Here is a 19,969-nt window from a genome sequence, read left to right on the forward strand (position 1 = left end):
TGCAGAAACATTTAGGGTTTTTATATCCTCTTGATGAATAGACTTCTTTATCCTGGTAATATTCCTTGTTCTGAAATTTACTTTGTGTGGTATTAATATTGTGTGATAATAATATTTCTTTTGATTAGTGTTAGATTGATAGTTCTTTCCCATACTTTACTTTTAGTGTCTTTGTGTCTTTATATTTAAAATGGGTTTCTTGTAGGCAGCATATAGTCTTGAGTTTCTTTTCTCAGTGTTATAATCTCTGCCTTTCACTGGGGCTATTTAGGTAGTTTACATAATAATGTGATTATTGATATGGTTGTATTTAAATCTATCATTTGCTAATCCTTTGTTATTTGCCCATCATTTCTCTTTTTTTCCCCTTTCTTTTTTTTTTTTTTAAAGCTTTCATTTTTTTAAACTTTATTTATTTTTCCCGCCAAAGCCCCAGTAGATAGTTGTATGTCATAGTTGCACATCCTTCTAGTTGCTGTATGTGGGACTTGGCCTCAGCATGGCCGGAGAAGTGGTCCGTCGGCACGCGCCCGGGATCTGAACCTGGACGACCAGCAGCGGAGTGCGCGCACTTAACCACTAAGCCACGGGGCCAGCCCTCCCCTCTCTTTCTTATTGAGTATTTTTTATGATTCTGTTTTGGCTGGTTAGTAATAATTCTTTGTTGTATTATTTTATTGGTTTTGTTAGGGTTTATAGTATCCATCTTTAAGTTGCCCGAGTCTGCCTTCAACTGACGTTATAGCATTTCACATATTGTGTAAGAACTTTGAAGCTATATACTTCCATTCCAACCCTTTTGGCTTTTGTGCTATTTTTGGCGTATTTTAAAATTTTTACATATCCACATTTCCTTTGTTGTTTTCCTTCTGTATAAAAGACAACCTTTAGCATTTATTGTAATGTTGATCTGCTGGTGATTAGTTCTTTCAGCTTTTTTATCTGAAAAGCAATTATTTTGCTTTTGTTTTTGAAAGGTATTTTAGCTCACTTTAGCATTCTAGGTTAATATTTCTTTTAGTTCTTTAAAGATTTTACCCTTCCATTTTCTAGCTTCCATTATTTCCATGAGAAATCTGTTTTCATCCTTATCTTTTTTTCTTAGCACATAGGCATCCTTTTTTTTGTTTTTTTAACCCCCTGGCTGCTTTTACCATTGTCTCTTTATTGTTGGCTTTTAGTGATAAGCAGTTTGATTATGATATGCATTCATGGAGTTTTCTTCATGTTTCCTGTGCTTGGGGTTAGTTGATCTGTAGGTTTATACTTTTCATCAAATTTTCTAATTTTTATGCTATTTCTTTTAATTCTTTTCTTTTTTTTGCCCTCCCACTCTTTGAGTACTCCAGTAACATGTAAATTAGGCTGCTTAATGTTGTCCCTACAGCTCACTGATTCCCCCCCGCCCCCCACCGTTTCTAAGTCTTCAGTCTGTTTGTGCTTCGTGTTTGATGGTTTCTGTGCTGTGTTCTTAGAGTTGGGCTAGTGAAAAATTTGTGGCTTTTATGAGACACTTGAATAGTACATAATTAAAAAAATTTTTAGCCGGCATTAGTATGTTTCATCATGTTGGTGGAAGGCATAGGTATTTGTTGTTTCTCCTCCTTCTGTCTCCTTCTCCTGAATGGAGATCACAGAGCTTTGTAGAATAATCTAAGGCAACCATACCTTAAAAAAAACACTGGTGTTTCTTTGGTTACCTATTATGGAGTCACTGTTTAATTCTGAGGCTAATTTAAAAGTTTTGTTTGAAATAGCAAATACTTTTTGTTCTTAATTAATGCTATTTAGTAGGTATATTGGCATTGCATCTTATCTGAGAACTAATAATTGTAGTTAGCCATGAAACAAAACTTGTACATATTCTAAATGTCTATTTTAAAAGATACATTAAATTGCCTGTAAATCACAATATAGACCAAAGTATTTATGCACTTCTCTAGAGACTCTCAATATGGCCAAATATCCAGTTTTATCTCTAGTGTAAAAAAAAATAAAGACTATATTTTATTCAGTAGAGTACGAATTGAAGTAGTTAGTTTGCATTTTATGGGTCGATTTACATGAAAAATACCTATTTTTAAACAGTAGAATCGCTCTCAGAGCAGTGAGATGCTGATATTGTGAGAGTTATTTAGGATGTGAAACTGACCGCAGAAACAACAGATTTGTGATGTTAGGCTTACTCATTGTGTCTCTTTCAGCCCTCCCCCACTACCCTCTCCTTTTTACTTCTTTCTCCACCTTCTTAATTGTGAGTTGATTGTATGTTTGTAATGGAATTCCACAGTGCTATATGATTTAAACGGCATATTATGGAACATATACTCTTAACTTACAAACATGGAGTTAAGGTAGAGGTCTCTCTTTGAGTAAAACGTATATAGCCTTTTTATCCTTTTCATTACTTAAAATTTTTTTTAAACTGTTAGAGCTAAAGTTTTATTCGTTTTCTTATTAAGAAATCTATGATATCTTTTGAAACTTAGATGGTATCGAAGTTTTTTCAAAGATAAAATGTTATGGTTTTATTTAATATGACTTTTGTCACTGAAATTTGCTTAATTTTCATTCATTGCTTCTTTGTAATACTTTTTCTTACAAATGTCATGTATTCATTGGATTTATGGCCATATTTATACTTCAGGGGTAAAGCAAGGATATTCTATTAAATGAATGGGAAAATTGACCAACCTTACTTTAGATTGGTATGTGGAAGCAAATAGTATATTTCTGTTTTTGGTACTCCACCCAGTTTTCTCTGCTTTCCTTATTTGATATATGGACAAAGTACGTGAAGAGCACCACTGTGTTTTCTTTAGACGACTTTTAAACTTCACTAGGGTCAGATGTGAGTGGGATGGAGAACCTCAGGATCAACTCAAGTTGTTGGAAAAAATTACTTGAAAAGTAAAGTGGGGTGGTTTCCAAAGTGACCTGCCCAGTGTAGAAAAGGTTCATGTTTCGAAAATAATCCATGAAGTTTAATCAGCTTAAATATGATTGGTTTATTAAATGGAAATTTGTTTTCTCCTCAAACTTACTTTGAAACCTTTGTTCTTATTTGTCAATTATAGTTTATTAGAACAGTGATTAGTTTGTGTTTATGAGATAATGTCTCTTGTATTTGATGATGTAAATCTGTTATTGGCGGTGAGATAATGTGGGGTGGGAGCAGCACTAGAGGGGCAAGTAGCAGAAAAGTAGTAATAAAGAATATTTTGTTCTCAAAACATTTTGAAGTCTTATTCGTTTCTTGAACATTGATTTTGCTACAGATGCCAACCATCTTGAGACCTGATTTTATCGTCACTTTCTTGTTTTTCAAATTTATCTGGTGGTTTGTATTGAGTAGTGGTTATATGTGGGAAATTTCCATTTTGTGTATCTTTAGATTTTTAAATTTGTATTACATCAAATTTCAGATAGATGTATTAGAAAAATATTTACTCATTTATTTACTCAACAGAAATTTAGGGCTGATTATATTCCAGGCACTTAGTGATCTTAACAGTGGCCACAAAAATCCCTGACCCTGTGGCCTTACCAACCTTTCGTTTTGGAGCACGTTGATTAGTGTACGTCTGCTGTAGCACATTTTCACTGTCTCATAATGTGCCCTTATTTGCACACACCTTGTTTTAAAATGATTATTAAAAACTGGAAGAGAATTGTTTAAACAAATCTTTATCTTGCTTTTTTCCCTAACATATCTAGATCGAGGGAATGATTGAGAGTCAATTTCAGAGTATAATAACTTTCGAGTTTTAAAAATCTTGGCTGCAAAATATAACTTTTCTCAGCTTAATACTTGAAAGAAATGATTTCAATTTCAAAGGCTTTAATCTTTCTGTTTTGAAAAGCAACCTTCACTTGAATTTAAAAAATTCTTGCTCTGACCTGTGCTAGATCCTTATAATCTCATGGATATAGGCCTCTAATGAATTTGTAGCACCTTACTTCTCTCTAATTGTTGTCTTCCTGTGCTGAACACTATGGCTGATTTTAAATTTCACGTCTAGGATGTAGTGTGTTCTTTTTGAAAATGATGTTGCTTGAGAAACAAGTACCTTCAGTGTTACTGTGTGTCACTGAATAAATATGACTAATATGTGCTTTTACTCATTGCTGCAATTTGATGCTCCAACAGCCATACTATAAATTGTCTACAGCTTTTAAAAAACTATTTGTAACAGATGCTAAAGTAATAGTTTTTACATGATTTTCTTAGGTGGACTGACTTATTTTTATATCTGTAATTTTAGTATGTTTACCTTACAAGTCCAATAATTATTTATTATTATTATTAATGTGCCATCTTTTTTTTTTCCTGTAGCCAAAATGTAATTAGTTCTTTTTCCTTTTACTTCCTTTCTCAAATCAAAATGTTAGACTTATACAAGCACTAGCAGCAACTCTATATCTGGATCATTGAAGCGCTTGGAAGATACTGCAGCACGATTTACAAATGCAAATTTCCAGGAAGTCTCTGCGCATACAACTAGTGGAAAAGATGTTTCAGAGGCTAGAGGGTCAGAGGGCAAAGGGAAGAAATCGTCAGCTCACAGCTCAGGTCAAAGGGGAAGAAAGCCTGGTGGAAGAAATCCAGGACCGACTGTGTCAGCAGCTAGTCCTTTCCAGCAAGGTATTAATTATGATGTTTTAGTTAAAATACTTGTTCTTATGATGATCAATAGTAGTTAAGTTTTGTAAAAGAATTTATTTTTTACTTATAACTAACGGGTCATTGGAGATTATTTTATGATTAGTTGCTGTAGTAAGCTTACTTCAAAGACTAGTATTCCGTGTTAAAACGTTTCTGGGACCTTTGCTTTCTTTTTATGTTATGACATGCTTCTGAAGTCACACTGTAATTTTAATGTTTAAATAGATGTGGAATAAAGTTTAAGTTTGGGGAGAAAATAAAAGCTGGAGTTTTCCTTTCTGCTTTCTAGAACAGTCATTGTTTTCCATAAATTGTTTTTATTTACCTTTCCTAATTAAACACTAAAACAGTTAAGGTATATATTTTTAGTAAGTAAACAAGTACTGGGTAATTTTCAGGGGATCTAAATAGTTCTCAGTAAATAACAGTTGTTGATTATTAATGCATTTAATATAAAGCTTGAAGTTTAAAGTAGAATTTTGCTCAACCTACATGTCTTTTGTTATGGCTACTATAGTTACAGGATACGCAGTTAATTTCAAATTTCAGTTAAACAACAAATTATCTTTCAGTGTCCCAAGTAAACTTATGGGTCATATTTATACCGAAAAAATAATTTGTCGTTTAACGGAAATTCAAAATTAACTGGGAATGCTGTATTATGTATGGCTACCCTATTTTATGACTGGCTAAACTTTTTTTTCTTTTTGTGAAGGATATCAGCCCTGAGCTGACATCCATGCCAATCCTCCTCTCTTTTTACTGAGGAAGACTGGCCCTGGCCTAACATCTCTGCCCATCTTCCTCCACTTTATATGGGACACTGCCACCGCATGGCTTGACAAGCGGTGCGTCAATGCGCGCCCGGGATCCGAACCTGTGCCGCCAGCAGTGGAGTACGCGCACTTAACCCCTATGCCATGGGGCCGGCCCCTTGGCTAAACTTTTGAATACATTAGCCCTAAGTTCTAGGTTTATACTTTCTGTAGTTTTTAACGTGAATGTAAATATTTTGACATATAATCATTAAAACTGTTGGCGATATATTAGTAAGTATACAATAAGTGCCTTATTCCCTCTATTTGCCCCCACCAGTAAATGAGGAAAAAATTGTCCTTTTCTTTACCCTGTTCAAGCTTTTGCTGATAATAAAAGTTGTATCCAAAATCTACTAGGATATAATTTGAATATGTAGAGAGATTGCTTAGTCTGCTGATTTCTCATTAAAAAATATATTCATATGTTTTAAACTGATAGTTATTTCGGGCTTCAAGATTTTCAAGTCCTAGATTTTTTTTTTTTTTACCTTATATATAAAACATTAGACAAGTAGAAGAGAAATAAAATGCCAAATTTGCTGTTTTATTTTACTTTATAGTTGTTACTTTTATGCCAGTTTGGGAAATAAATAGTAAAACCTTAATTAATTTTTAATGTAACTTCATTCACATTTTGAATGTGTCATTAACAGAATTCAGTCATCTCTTTTTAAGACATTTTCCACTGTTAAAATTGCATTTTTGAGTTTTTAATCTATCTTGGGAGTACTAATCCATTTAGAAAGGAAAGCTCTCGTTTTCTTAAACTTCACAACATTGAAGAGTCTTTTCCAGCGGAAGACATAGTAGAGAGTGTGTTATGTTTTCATATCTGAGGTAATGTTCTGTAAAAGTTTTAAAATTTAAAGGTATGATATTTGAAGATAATTGGTTTTATTTTTTTCACTGCAGGTAGTATGTGAATTTTAGAAAATGTACATTTAAAGTATTGCGTATGCTAAATGTTTAAAGTATTTGCTACACTGTAGTGAGTTTTTAACACCAGCTGTAAAAACAAAAATGTGTAGAAAAAAGACAGATGGTGACAGATTAGAATGGATAATAAAGAACTTCTTTATAGCTGCTAATTAAGTGGTAAATTGCAGTTATCCTTAAATGATTGATGTAATGTAAATGGCTTCTTAATATGTATGTTTTTCTATATAGACATAGCCTGAAAATGCTCACATAGGTACAAATAATTTTGTAAATGAATAAAATAGATATTCTCTTGAAAGAGTTAAGTTTTAGAACTATTAATGTTCTTTTTTAATAAGCCATTTCAGAAGAGCTTAAAATTTAAATATCAAAACCTTGAGACTAGTTTAAAAGAAATTCTTTCTTGTGCATGAGGAAAAAATATCTTTGTAAATATTTAGGTGGATTTATGTGTTATTACTTACCAATGTGCTCTGTAATAAAATTTAACACTTAGCTTGAAATTTCCTTTCCACTCCAATAAAACACTTTATTTTGAGCTTTTGTTTCTAAATAATTAGTTAAAATATGATATGGTTTAGTTTTATGAAACATAATAGATGTGTGGTCACAACTGAGTCTCAACACTTGTTACTTCATTTGGCAAGCATCAAGAGAGGGTCTGGTGAAATGGGATGGTGGACCAAACTGTTGTCTTATCCCAACCATATTATTTTTCTACCAGGTAAATAAGAACCTTAAGGTTCTTATATCTCATAATGACATGGTGGGCTACTAATGTTCTTTAACTAAAGAGTGGCGAGAGAATAAGCAGTTGTGAAAGAGATTAATGAGAGGTGCCTCTCCTATGATGTTACTTTCATAAAAGCAATAGCAGAATGTTAGTGGCTGGTTTCTTTTCTTTATGCAGCTCCCTGGGTAGTAGACTGGGAGAATGTAAGGTATATAGATTAGTTTCCTTGTGATCATTATTATTTCATCAAATCCATGTTTTGGTGGGAGTAGAGTTAACTGAATAGTAATGTTCACTAACATTATCTTGAAGTTAAAACTCAGAACTTATAACCTGAACAACATCTTTTGGTTTTTATTGTATTTTGGGAACATTTATAATCATATCTTCAATAATTGAAAAAGAGGAAGTTTTCCCAGCCATTCAGAGTCCAGTTGTAGTCTTGTCAAAGTCTCTTTGAGACTTTGCTGTTCTTCAGTCCTTCCTCAGGCATATGCATGGTATTTGGGGGAGAATTGAGGAATGCTGCCATGGTAAAAGGTAGGTTAAATAAAGCACAGCTTATATCTTGGTAATTGTACAAGTAATAGTTTGCAATTCAAGAGTTAATATTCAATCTAATAACTATAAAAGGACGAGAATTTTTTAAAGAATTTTATAGATAAACTTGATAATAACCTTTTTTAGATCTAGCTTTGTTACATATTGATGTCCTAAGTTTTATAGTTAGTTTTTTTCCACCCTCTCTTTTTGATGATTGTATCGTTTCTACTGCTCATGGGAACTTTTGCATCCAATTTTTTCTTTTCCTACCCCATTTTTTTTTTTTTTTTTTTTTTTTTTTTTTTTTTTTTTACTACAGGCAGTTTTTCAGGAACTCCAGGCAGTGTAAAATCATCTTCGGGAAGTTCAGGACAGTCTCCCCAGGATTTCTTGAGCTTTACAGACTCAGATCTGCGTAATGACAGTTATACTCATTCCCAACAGTCATCATCAACCAAAGATGTACATAAAGGAGAGTCTGGAAGCCAGGAAGGGGGGGTAAATAGTTTTAGTTCCATAATTGGTCTCCCTTCGACCTCAGCTGTTATTTCACAGCCTAAAAGCTTTGAAAATTCACCTGGAGATTTGGGTAATTCCAGCCTTCCTACAGCAGGATATAAGCGGGCTCAAACTTCTGGCATAGAAGAAGAAACTGTAAAGGAAAAGAAAAGAAAAGGAAATAAACAGAGTAAGCATGGGCCTGGTAGACCCAAAGGAAACAAAAATCAAGAGAATGTTTCTCATCTGTCAGTTTCTTCTGCTTCACCAACATCATCTGTAGCATCAGCTGCAGGAAGTGTAACAAGCTCTAGTCTTCAGAAATCTCCTACATTGCTCAGGAATGGAAGTTTACAAAGTCTTAGTGTTGGCTCATCTCCAGTTGGTTCAGGTAGGGATTTGCCCATTGTTTTTCTCCCTTGCTTCCACCACCGCCACTCTTCCTTTACCCCAAAAAGTAAATTCATTTTAAACTATTGTTATGATAATACTTTGAGTTACTAAGTGACATTTAATTGTCTTAATGAAAAAAATGTATTGTGATCTTAGAAAGACAATTTAGTGTTTGGAAAAGATGTTTGGTACTAATCTGATGTTACTTGACTAAATATAAGCTACATAGGTTGTTGGTCATTCATTTCTTATGAAACACTTAGAATTTTTATTTTTACTTCACTTGCACAGTATGTTTAAAACCAACTCAGAATTCACATTTAAGATCTGAGAGTTTTTATACTGTGTTTTTGATTGGTATTTGTTTTTAAGCTTCCTTTCTCTGAACTTCAGTAGAGTCTTCATTTTCTGAACTATTCCTTGCACAAATTCTACTTGAATTACTCCTATTTGGGATATTTTTCAATCAGTGGTAAATGATTTAAGTTTATGGACTTTAACAATCACATTTTATTTCAGGAGATGTCTGAAATGATTTATATTCTTTTTGTTTTCAAGTATGTTCAACATTTTTTTTACCATTGTCTTTATTATAGTATGAATGAATTTATATATGTTGTTATTCATACTGTTGGGATGCTTCTTTAACCTGTACTTTGTATTATGAATGTTATTTTCACTTTTTAAAAATTTTAAAATGCATGTTTTTAGACAAACTTAATAGTTTGCATATTAGCCAAATGTCAACATTTATCTTTTAAATAGCATCTTGAATTTGAGGTAAATGATTTTAAATAAGTGTTGATTGTAAACCTCACCCCCTTTTGATTTTAGATTTCTCATGGAAAAATGATAAGATTTTGGCTAAAATAAACTATTATGGATTTTATCAGTTCTGTTAGTTGGTGGGGGAGATAGGAAATGGTATGGAAAAATAATAAATAAAATTTAAATGAAGAATGTTCATGTATATTTTATAAATATAGAATTTTGGATTGTTTTTATAGTTGTGCAGATATTAATTTCAGTAAGTAAACGTAACAAAGACCATTCTAAGGGAGAAAAGAACATGTGTAAAGGTCAGATGTGAAAAATAGTAACTATAACTACCATTTGTTTTGTGCCAGGGTCTGTTAAGTGCTTTATATTTGTTATCTTGTTTAATCCTCACAACAGTTTTATGAAGTAAGGGCTATTAATGCCCGCATTTTACAGCTGGTAAAACTGAGGTGTAGACAGGTAAAATAAGTTGCCCAATATCACACAGCCAGGGATTTCTTCCTCTTTCTATTTCTCATAGTTAGCTTCAGTGCCTATGGTGGACCTGTTTGGCAAGTTTTTTTTTGAGAAATGAGTGGAAATTATGGAAGGATTGTTTCATTAGAAGCATTAAGGATGGTTTTAGAGCAGGCCTTCTCAGTCTCAGCACTGTTGACATTTTGGTTGGGATAATTCTTTGTTGTGCAGTGTCCTGTGCATCGTAGAATGTTTATCAGGATCCCCAGCCTCTACCCACTAGATGCCAAAAGCACCCAAGGACACCCTCCACCCCCCCGCCGCATGGTAATAATCAGAAAATGTCCCCGACGGTGCCAAAATGTCCTTTGATTGAGAACTACTGTTTTAGAGGGGAAAAAAATATAAATTGCAGTGAGGAATAAGTTCATTGAAAAGATTTTAAATATATTGCACACTTGAATATACATTTTATTTATATGTTTCCTTTGAGACCAGAAGGGTTTAGCTATTAGCCATAGCCCCTAGTCACAAAAAGTAAATTTATACAAATTTACTCAGAAAAAAATTGAGTTCATATTCATTTTTAGCAAGAGGCACAGTAATCAGATGAGTGACTTGCTTAGAAAATTAATCCTAAATTTGCTTTTGTGAAAAGAGATCCTCACTGATTTCCTATACATGGAAGCATAGTCTAAAATTGCTGAATTTCGGAAATTGCATTTGGATGCCATTTGAAACACACATCCTCAAATTAATGGAATTAAAATATTGATTTACATCCCTGAAAAGACTTCCCTACCTGTTACAGATTTAGAAAGAATTTAGGTGTGGGAAATAGTGTTCTTTTTTGTGTGTGTGTGAAGAGATCAGCCCTGTGCTAACATCTGCCAATCCTCCTCTTTTTTTGCTGAGGAAGACTGGCCCTGGGCTAACATCTGTGCCCATCTTGCTCCACTTTATATGGGACACTGCCGCAGCATGGCTTGACAAGTGGTGTGTCGGTGTGCACACCGGGATCCGAACCGGCGAACCCCGGGCCACCACAGCGGGGTGCGCGCACTTAACCGCTTGCGCCACTGGGCTGGCCCCGGGGAATAGTGTTCTTCACAGAATGATCATTTTCAGAGGGCGATGTTTGTGGTACATCTGTGGCGGAAAAATATGAATTTATATCCCTTTTACCTCAGCATTAGGTAAACAAATTTAGGGAGAAATTCCCATAAATACTATTATTTCACGAAAATAAATAACTTCAATTTAGACTTGCCAGGATTTTTTTTCTTAAACTTATGTGTAGAAATTTGAAGATTGTATATGTCTTGTTAAAGTTAAAGCTTTAATTATGGAATAAGATTAGTTACTTAAAACTATTTGAGATAATATATTCTTTAATTTTATACGTTTTAATAAAAGTTTTATGACTAGATGAAAGCACTCTCTTACTGATAAACTTAGTACTAAAAAGTCTATTTTGGGGCCAGCCCTGGTGGCCTAGTGATTAAGTTCAGTGTGCTCCCCTTCAGTGGCCTGGGTTCGGTGCCTGGGAGCGGACCTACAGCAGTCCTCTGTCAGTGGCCATGCTGTGGTGGCGGCTCACATACAGAAAGAGGAAGATTGGCAACAGATGTTAGCTCAGGGCGAATCTTCCAAAAAAAGAAAAAAAGTCTGTTCTTACTTAGAAGAAGCTGGCTAAGTGCCATGAATATTTAGGATTTATACCTTCTTACCATAAGAATTGTTAACTGCTGTTGAAACTTAGTGTGTGCTACACACTGTCTCAAGAACTTGACAAGCATCAAGTATTATTATTCATTATATAAAAAAAGAAACAGAATTCTCACAGCTCTAAGTGGTAGAGCTATGTATCTTCCTTAATTCCAGAGACACTTACTTATAAAATTCAAGGGATATTTGCTGATGAAGGTCTAAAACCACATTAGTATAATGTCAGTCATACTTTAAGCAACAATATGGATGAGAAAATTTGAGCCAGTAATTTAACTTGCAACAATAGTATCTCCTTCTAGTATGAAAATGTTAATTTTTCCTTTGGACTAATTTTAGATTGAGAAATCATTTAGTAATTGTAAAAGCAGGAAACTTTATATAAATAAGTAGGAAGGAGAAAATGTATACTGTTTACTACGTTATCAAGAACTGTTTTCTATTATGCCCTCTTAAAAAGATTCATTTGGTTTAATGACAGGTTGATAATTTAGTAACGATGAAGGTTACCTCCATAAGCCCCTGTTGGCTGTGGTGTTAGACTATACGGTGCACTGTAATCCTAGCTCCATGAGGGAGGACTGTGTCATGTTCACCGCTGTCTCCTCACTGCCAGCACAGTGCTTTGAACATAACAAATACTAGACATCTTGTTAAACAGTGAGTGAATACTATTAATAATCACTGAGAATGTATCCTGTGGTTAGTAGTATTCTTTGTGATTTTGTACTTGCCTTCCAAGTGTTTATAGCCAGGTCGCAAGTGAAATTCTTTACTTGTAAAGCTTTTCATGTCGTATTAGAGGCAAGTTTAGTATGTATAATTAAGTTGGAAAAGACCATGGAAAAGATGGAATTTGAATTGTACTTTGGAGTAGGCAGAAAAAGGTCAGCAATATTATCAGAAAAGAAAGTGAAGGTATGTTTGAGGGATAAGCCTAGTAGAAACAAGAAGCTTGTGTTTGTGGGATAGTTGGAGGTAGTGTTGATTAAATAGGGCAGGATGGGTTTATGGAGAATTGAATGCCAGGCTGAAGAAATCAGACTTACAGGCTAGTGGTCTTTCTCCTAGAATTAGCATCCTGAACTTAATTCTGACAACTTACTATTAAAAAAAGTATATCATTAGCAGAATAAAAAATATTGCTTCTGTCAGCTTATAGTAATGGTAATATCTTATATTTGAGAGCACCTAACAGTTTCTAAAGAACTCTAATTACTATCTCATTTGATCCTTGGAACAACCTTGTGAAATAGGCAGGACAGCTGTTATTATTGTTGTTGTTGTTATTATTTCTCCTGTTTTACCACAACTAGAACATAAATCAGAAGTAGAATCAGGTATTTGTGGTGTGATTCTCTTAAAATTGTTAGTCAGAAGCATCAATTTAACAGTAATCAAAATTCTCTTGGGCCTGGTCTGGTGGCGTAGCGGTTTAAGTTCGTGCACTCCACTTCAGCGGCCCGGGGTTCACAGGTTCGGATCCCAGGCCCGGACCTACACACCACTTGTCAAGCCATGCTGAGGTGGCGTCCCCTATAAAGTAGAGGAAGATAGGCACAGATGTTAGCTCAGGGCCAATCTTCCTCACACACACACACAAAATTTCTCTCATGACATGTTCAAATTATAGTCGAGTGTACGTAACAAGATATTTATTCTGGGAGCCCCAGATCCAGTCAGAATAGAAACCCAGAAAACACCTGTAAACTCCTTGTCTGATCAAGCGTTTGGATTGTAGGATTTTATAGATTATGTTAAGCTTTTGAGTGAATTCTTTCTACGTATATTCTTTTGAGATCTTAATAAGTAGGCAGCCAGTCTATGGAAACATTGGAAATTAGTAGTATAACATTGAAAGAGGTGACATGCTGTATTTGTCCTTTTCCTTTTTCCTATCTATCTCAACCACATTATGAGAGTTTATGATTCACTAAAGTAAAAGATAACATTTTTCATAAAAATTAACATCTTGTTATTTTCTCTGAGAAAAATCTCGTATTTATTAAATGATAAGAAGTTTATGGTTTAGCATTAATTTCTTTTCTTTGGACATACTGTGTCCTTTCAAAGTATACGGTTCCTTGTTTTTTAAAATCTTAGTCTCCAGTTCCTTAATATAATGCTGCCATACCTTTCTAAGTTAAGATACTTGAAATCTATTTCAGTGATGGAATTCTTCAGTGGTGATAAATACTACAAAAGGAGATTCTGGAAGGGCACTCCTTTGGTTGCGATCCTACGTATTTCGTCTTAAAGTCTTTAAGATTTTTTGGAGATGAGTTATTAATATGAATAGATCACTTCAAGAGAAGTTTGTTCTAGTTTCTACTGAAATATGAAGGTTATGAAAGTTTAACTTGAGCCCATATAACTATGAAAGGGTTCTTGTTAAAGATATCCCTACTTATGTCGTATCTACTTAGGTTGGTAAAATGAAACTGAGAAGTCTTTCCCTGGTAAATATTTTAGTTAGGAATAGACTCATTCTGTAAACAAATAAGGGAATCATAAATATACAAATATTAATCCAGTTAACTCACAAGAGTAGAGTTACTAATACCCTGTTGTAGACCAACGAGTAGGTACATTTACTGAGCATAATTCAAACTTACCTTAATGATTCAGATTCATGGTTTTATATACATTGATCAGATTGTGTCATAAATGAAAATTGTATAGGATATTGGATGCTGCTAAGACCAGGGCATACCTTAGAATTTGCTTTCTTGGAAAATCTCCTGATTTTGTTTTGTTCTTTGATGATTTGAAAATTTGCTGGCCCTATACCATGGCTGTCTTTCTATAAAAGTAATAGAACCAAGACCAGGATAGCCATATTCCAATTTTTTTCGCCATTGAGAAAATCCTTCTGCTATTATGAGTGCCTTTTGATTATTTATCAGTACCATTCCAAACAGCTCCCATTTCTCTGTAATGTACTATTTCAATCTCTTTTGTAGCACTCACTCCCTTTTTAAATCTCACTTGTATTGGCTTTGTTAATGAAGCATTAAAGTGGCAAATTCTTCCACCATGTCTCATTTTCTGTGTCATCTGGAAAGGACTTATACCAAACTGGTCTAAATGTTTGATTTTTTAACAGTATCTAATGTGAAGCTCTTTAACATTACAGTGATTGAAAGTGAGTGCTGGCTTGCTCTATGTTGCTTTGTCTTTCTTCTTATTTCAAGTTATTCAGAGTGGGCCCGTGATTAGACTCAACTTCTGAGGTACATATGTGGGTAGATGTGTGACTCATGGTTGCCTGGAAGGCTCTGTTGTGCATATGGTTCCTTTAGATCATGTTTTTGGTTAAGTAATATCCAGAGAATTACTAGATATCCCTCCTTAAAAAAAATTTGGTAGACACTGTTACCCATAAGGGAATACCAGTTGTTTCCAGGATTGATTAGCAGGTCAGGTCCTTTGAGTCACAGCCTTAGTCCTGGTTTCATCAATTATTTTTTCCGTTAGAATGTCATATAGAAATTTATTTCCCATTTTCTGCACAGCTTTTGCTTTTAGCAGTGTTTTATTGCCTCATGTCACCCTCTGCTTGTTCTCATTTGAGTGGAGTAAGAGTAAGAGTAATGGCTTATTCATTCATTATCATCATCAAAAATAAACGGTGCAAGAAAGTAAGCTGAATTTAGTTTAATAAGTTTTGTACTGTTACTTAAGTCATAATGGATTTCTGCTCAGATATAAACTAAATAATTTTCATACTTAAATTGCGATTTCTAACTGACCACGGCATTCAAATGTTTTTGATAAACTGTTCTCAACTAATGAATTATATAAAACACATTTGTTTATCACTATAGTTGCCTAACTAGACTCCCTCTTGTTAGTGAATCCATTTATTCTTCCACACTTGTTATGCAGATTCATTTTTAAGCTCTTATGTCTTTTCCTTATTCTTTGCACACACATACATTCCCACACAATCCTGTTAAGATTTGTGAGAATTCCATCACGTTTGGTCCTCCTACTCCTCAAGTCCCGATTACTGGCTTATAATTTCTGTTCCTGCAGTGGTATTTGCCCTCCTCAGCTAGAGTTTTGGGTGAATGTTTTCCTGTTTTTCTGGCCTGTTTCTTTTTCTACCCTGAGTCACTGGCAACTTCTTTGCTGATTTCCTTTCTCCTCCCTCCCAACAGAAATTTCCATGCAGTATCGGCATGATGGAGCTTGTCCAACAACTAGTAAGTTGTCGAACTGGGTTGGTAACCCAGGCTTTTTGACTCCTACTTTAGTGCTTTTTCTAGTATATTATGCCGCCTCTGAACCTCTAAATTTTAATTTTCCAAAATGCAGTTGGTTCTTACTTGAATAGATTTCTTTCTCCTACAAAGATATCTTGGTGCTTTGTCCTGTGTTTAGGATCCATTATTACAATCAAATTGTGACCAAATTTTAATTATTGTTGGCCTTTTAATATGGTGCTTCCATTGCAGAATTGTGACTTCTGTTTTCCAATGAAGTAATAGTTTCAGTATTTTGGTTTCCACTAATCTTAATGTTAATATAATTTTTCAATATTTGTATATTGGCATTAGGTAGCTTTCTTGATGAGACCTCTACATATGTTGAGACTATTATACTGAAGTCTAGGAAATGAGAATGTTTGATTGGGTTAGATGATAAAAGGAGGTTTTCTTTACAGTAAATACTGTAGAGTGTGACCAAAGGTGGATTTACCTATATAGAATTGCATCCTATATATACTCACTTTTAGCAAGAAAGACATTACATAGTTAGACTACTAAACGTCTTCTTAAAAGTGATTATACATATATTTTCATTACTAAGGAAATATGTCGTCATTATGACAACATACCTAACATATTACTTACATTTAGTAGGTAATATATTGGCAAATGAAATACAATATTTGGAAATTTATACCATGTAAAAACTGAGCTAAGCTTGCAGTTTTAATGATTCAAGCAATGATACGTGATGGACTTACTAAGATTTTATTATACTGTTTCACTCTATCGCTGTGTATTTCTTTTGTGTGTTTGAGAATGATCTTAACCTGAAGTCCCTTTTTTCCTTACTTAAAAGCTTTCTCAGAGTTGCTGAATGCAATACACAATGGTAAGTTTTATTAGAATCTTCTCTGGTGGTTCATTTATCACAAAGGTTGCCTTTTATAGAGAATCCCGATTGAAAGCTTGCATGTTCTATTGATGAGATGAAATCCAGCTCTGCAGTGAGTCAGTTGTTCAGCACCTTGGTGAAAACTTTTGTAGATTGCCTACAGGAGAATAGGTCAATATAGTTCATCAGTTTGGCTTTTATTGTGTCCTTGTAATGCAAAATGACAATGGTGTTGTTCTAACTTTATGAAAGTGTTTTCTCTTTTTTGCAAATAGATTTTTCTAGTTCTTTTGAGCTCTCTCTTGCCAGTGCAGTTGGTAATTGGTACCTACATCAGGAATTTGATGCCTCTTCCACAACTTGGAATGTGAATTTTATTTTTAGGACTTTTTTATGAATGTGTAGAATACTTTTATTATTTTGTTCCTATATTCCAGATAGTGAATAAGTGGAAGATAGACCTTTAAATTATGTCTAATTTGGGACCAGGTTTTTACAGGGGACTTGTATCTTCTATATCTGGGTTCTGAAATCAGAATATAAGGCAAATGCTATCATTTTTCCCTTTGCGACATAATTATAATGAAGGTCATTTTTGCAAAAATGTTTGAGTTTCTTCAGTTTCCAAGAACCTTCCTTAATCCTTTGATGTTCAAAAAAGTCTTTTGAATCTAGTGTCATCTTTGTTGATTTTCTTTTTTAGTTATTAACTGATATAACTTTTAGTTGTTCAAGACTGTTAATATGATTCCAAGCAGTTTTCAAACACATTTTCATTAACTTTATGAAATCTTGCATATTTTGGAATGTAGTTTAATTTGCAATTGATTTGCATTGTGTTTGGATTATATTGTCAGATGTTTACGAATCTACAGCCAGCAAGAGACTTATGGCATGATGAGTGGGCAAAGAGATTCATTTTAATTTGAGAGTAGGAGTGGTTGGGATGGGAAACCTATTTTATCAGTGATCGTTTTATTAATGAGTACATTTATTTGTAACTCTTGCTTCTCTGTGTAACCTAGAACTGCAGAGTCTTAGATAATGAATACTCTAGATAACAAGGAACTGTTGAACATTAGGTATCCAGAGGGAAAGGGATTGGAAGCGTTCTTGAGAAAAAACTGAACGTTACCATTCTTTGATAGGGAACTATTAAAACTAAGGAGGTTTGACATCTTTTTCAGTTTGTGTAGGTAAACTTGGACTTGCTCTTTAACTTTGGAATATTAGAATTTGGAGGCATACTGAAAGTTTTTATACTTGGGGTCAGAGAGAAAGTAGATATCGCGGAGAGCAGTTGTGAATGAACTGCCACATAAATCCTCTGGCATTATTAACTGACAAAGTACCGGGTTGTATTCATTTAATGGGACAATTGTCATGTTTCTTTGTATGGGTCAATGAAACTAATGCCATGGGATTAATATAATGAACACAGATTTTCTTTAAAATGTTCAGTTTTACAAGATTGTGTTTGAGAGAGAACTCTAGTCACATAATATAGAAAAACAAAATAAGAAATGGACTTCTGTATTTTTTCCTTTCTTTTTTTACTTCTTTATTTTATAACTGGAAGTTGGTACCTTTTAACCCCTTTTATTCATTTTGTGCCCCACCACCACCTCACGCAACCATCGATTTTTTCTCTATATTCATAATAAGCTTGGTGTGTTTGCCTTTTTTTTTTTTTAAGATTATGCATACTAGTGAGATCATACAGTATTTGTCTTTTTCTGTCTTACTTATTTCACTTAGCATAATGCCCTCCAGGTCCATCCATGTTGTCGCAAATGGCAAGAATTCATTCTTTTTTATGGCTGAACAATATTCTATTTTGCGTGCATGCGTTTGTGTATGTATGCATTTTCTTTTCGTTCATCCATCGATGAAGAGAACATTTAGGTTGTTTCTGTATCTTGGCTATTGTAAATAATGCTGCAGTGACCATGGGGACGCATATATCTTTTCAACTTAGTTATTTCTTTTTCCTCAGAAAAGTACCCAGAAGTGGAATTGCTGGATCATACAGTAGTTCTGCTTTTAATTTGTTGAGGAACCCCCATGCTGTTTTCAGAGTGGCTACACCTTTCCCACGAACAATGAACAAGGTTCCCTTTTCTCCACATCCTCACCAACACTTGTTAATTCTTGTTTTTTTGGTAATAGCCATTCTAACAGATGTGAGATGGTATCTCATTGTGATTTTGATTTGCGTTTCCCTGATTAGTGACCTTGAGTACATTTTCATGTATCTGCTGACCATCTGTGTGTCTTTGCAAAATGTTTATTCCCATCCTCTGCCTATTTTTTATTAGATTTTTTTGTTTTTTTGCTCTTGAGTTATATGAGTTCTTTCTATATTTTGGATATTAACCCCTTATCAGATATGCGATTTCCAAATATTTTCTCCCATTCACTAGATTGGTTGCCTTTTCATTTTGTTGATGGTTTCCTTTCCTGTGCACTAGCTTTTTAGTTTGATATAGTCCCATTTGTTTATTTTTGCTTTTGGTGTCAAATGCAAAAAAATCATTGCCTATACCAATGTCAGGGAGCTTAATGCCTATATTTTCTTCTATGAGTTTTATGGTTTCAGGTTTTATGTTCAAGTTGTTAATCCATTTTGAGTTGATTTTTGTGTGTGGTGTAAGATCGTTGGTCCGGGTATATTCTTCTGCATGTGGCTATCCAGTTTTCCCAATACCATTTATTGAAGAGACTTAACTTTCTCCATTGTATGTTCTTGGCTCCTTTGTCGAAGATTAGCTGTCTGTAGATGTGTGGTTTTATTTCTGGGCTTTCAATTCTGTTCCATTGATCTGTGTGTCTGTTTTTGTGCCAGTACCATACTGTTTTGATTGCTACAGCTTTGTATTATATTTTGAAGTCAGACATTGTGATGCCTCCAGCTTTGTTGTTTTTTCTCAGAATTGCTTTGGCTATTCGGGGTCTTTTGTCATTTCATATACATTTTAGGATTCTTTGTTCTATTTCTGTGAAGAATGTCATTGGGATTCTGATTGGGATTGCATTGAATCTGTAGATTGCTTTAGGTAGTATGGACATTTTACCTATATTTATTCTTCCAATCCATGAGCATGGAATATATTTCCATTTCTTTATGTCTTCTTCGATTTCTTTCAATAATGTCTTAATAGTTTTTATTGTAAAGATCTTTCACCTCCTTGGTTAAGTGAATTCTTAGATATTTTATTATTTTTGTTGCGATTGTAAATGGTTTTGTATTCTTGACTTCTCTTTCTGCTAGTTTGTTATTAGTGTATAGAAATGCAACAGATTTTT

General features: G+C 34.0%; 1 protein-coding gene across 14 annotated transcripts in view; it reads left to right on the top strand.

The window, feature by feature from the left end:
• Positions 1–19,969, top strand: part of MLLT10 (MLLT10 histone lysine methyltransferase DOT1L cofactor) — a 269,667-nt gene that overhangs the window by 176,806 nt on the left and 72,892 nt on the right. For 9 of the 14 annotated variants that reach the window (XR_009216985.1, XM_058532542.1, XM_058532546.1 and 6 more), the window contains 4 exons: positions 4,393–4,645; positions 8,019–8,588; positions 15,718–15,762; positions 16,628–16,660. Coding sequence is in view for 13 of the 14 variants with exons in the window: in XM_058532542.1 (XP_058388525.1) it covers positions 4,393–4,645; positions 8,019–8,588; positions 15,718–15,762; positions 16,628–16,660 (901 nt within the window). In the remaining variant the exon portion in view is untranslated. The remainder of the gene's footprint in view (positions 1–4,392; positions 4,646–8,018; positions 8,589–15,717; positions 15,763–16,627; positions 16,661–19,969) is intronic. The other 5 variants (XM_058532545.1, XM_058532550.1, XM_058532547.1 and 2 more) reach the window with 5 other exon arrangements.

The sequence above is a fragment of the Diceros bicornis genome, chromosome 36 (genome assembly GCF_020826845.1).
Source record: "Diceros bicornis minor isolate mBicDic1 chromosome 36, mDicBic1.mat.cur, whole genome shotgun sequence".
NCBI classification, from domain to species: Eukaryota; Metazoa; Chordata; class Mammalia; order Perissodactyla; family Rhinocerotidae; genus Diceros; species Diceros bicornis.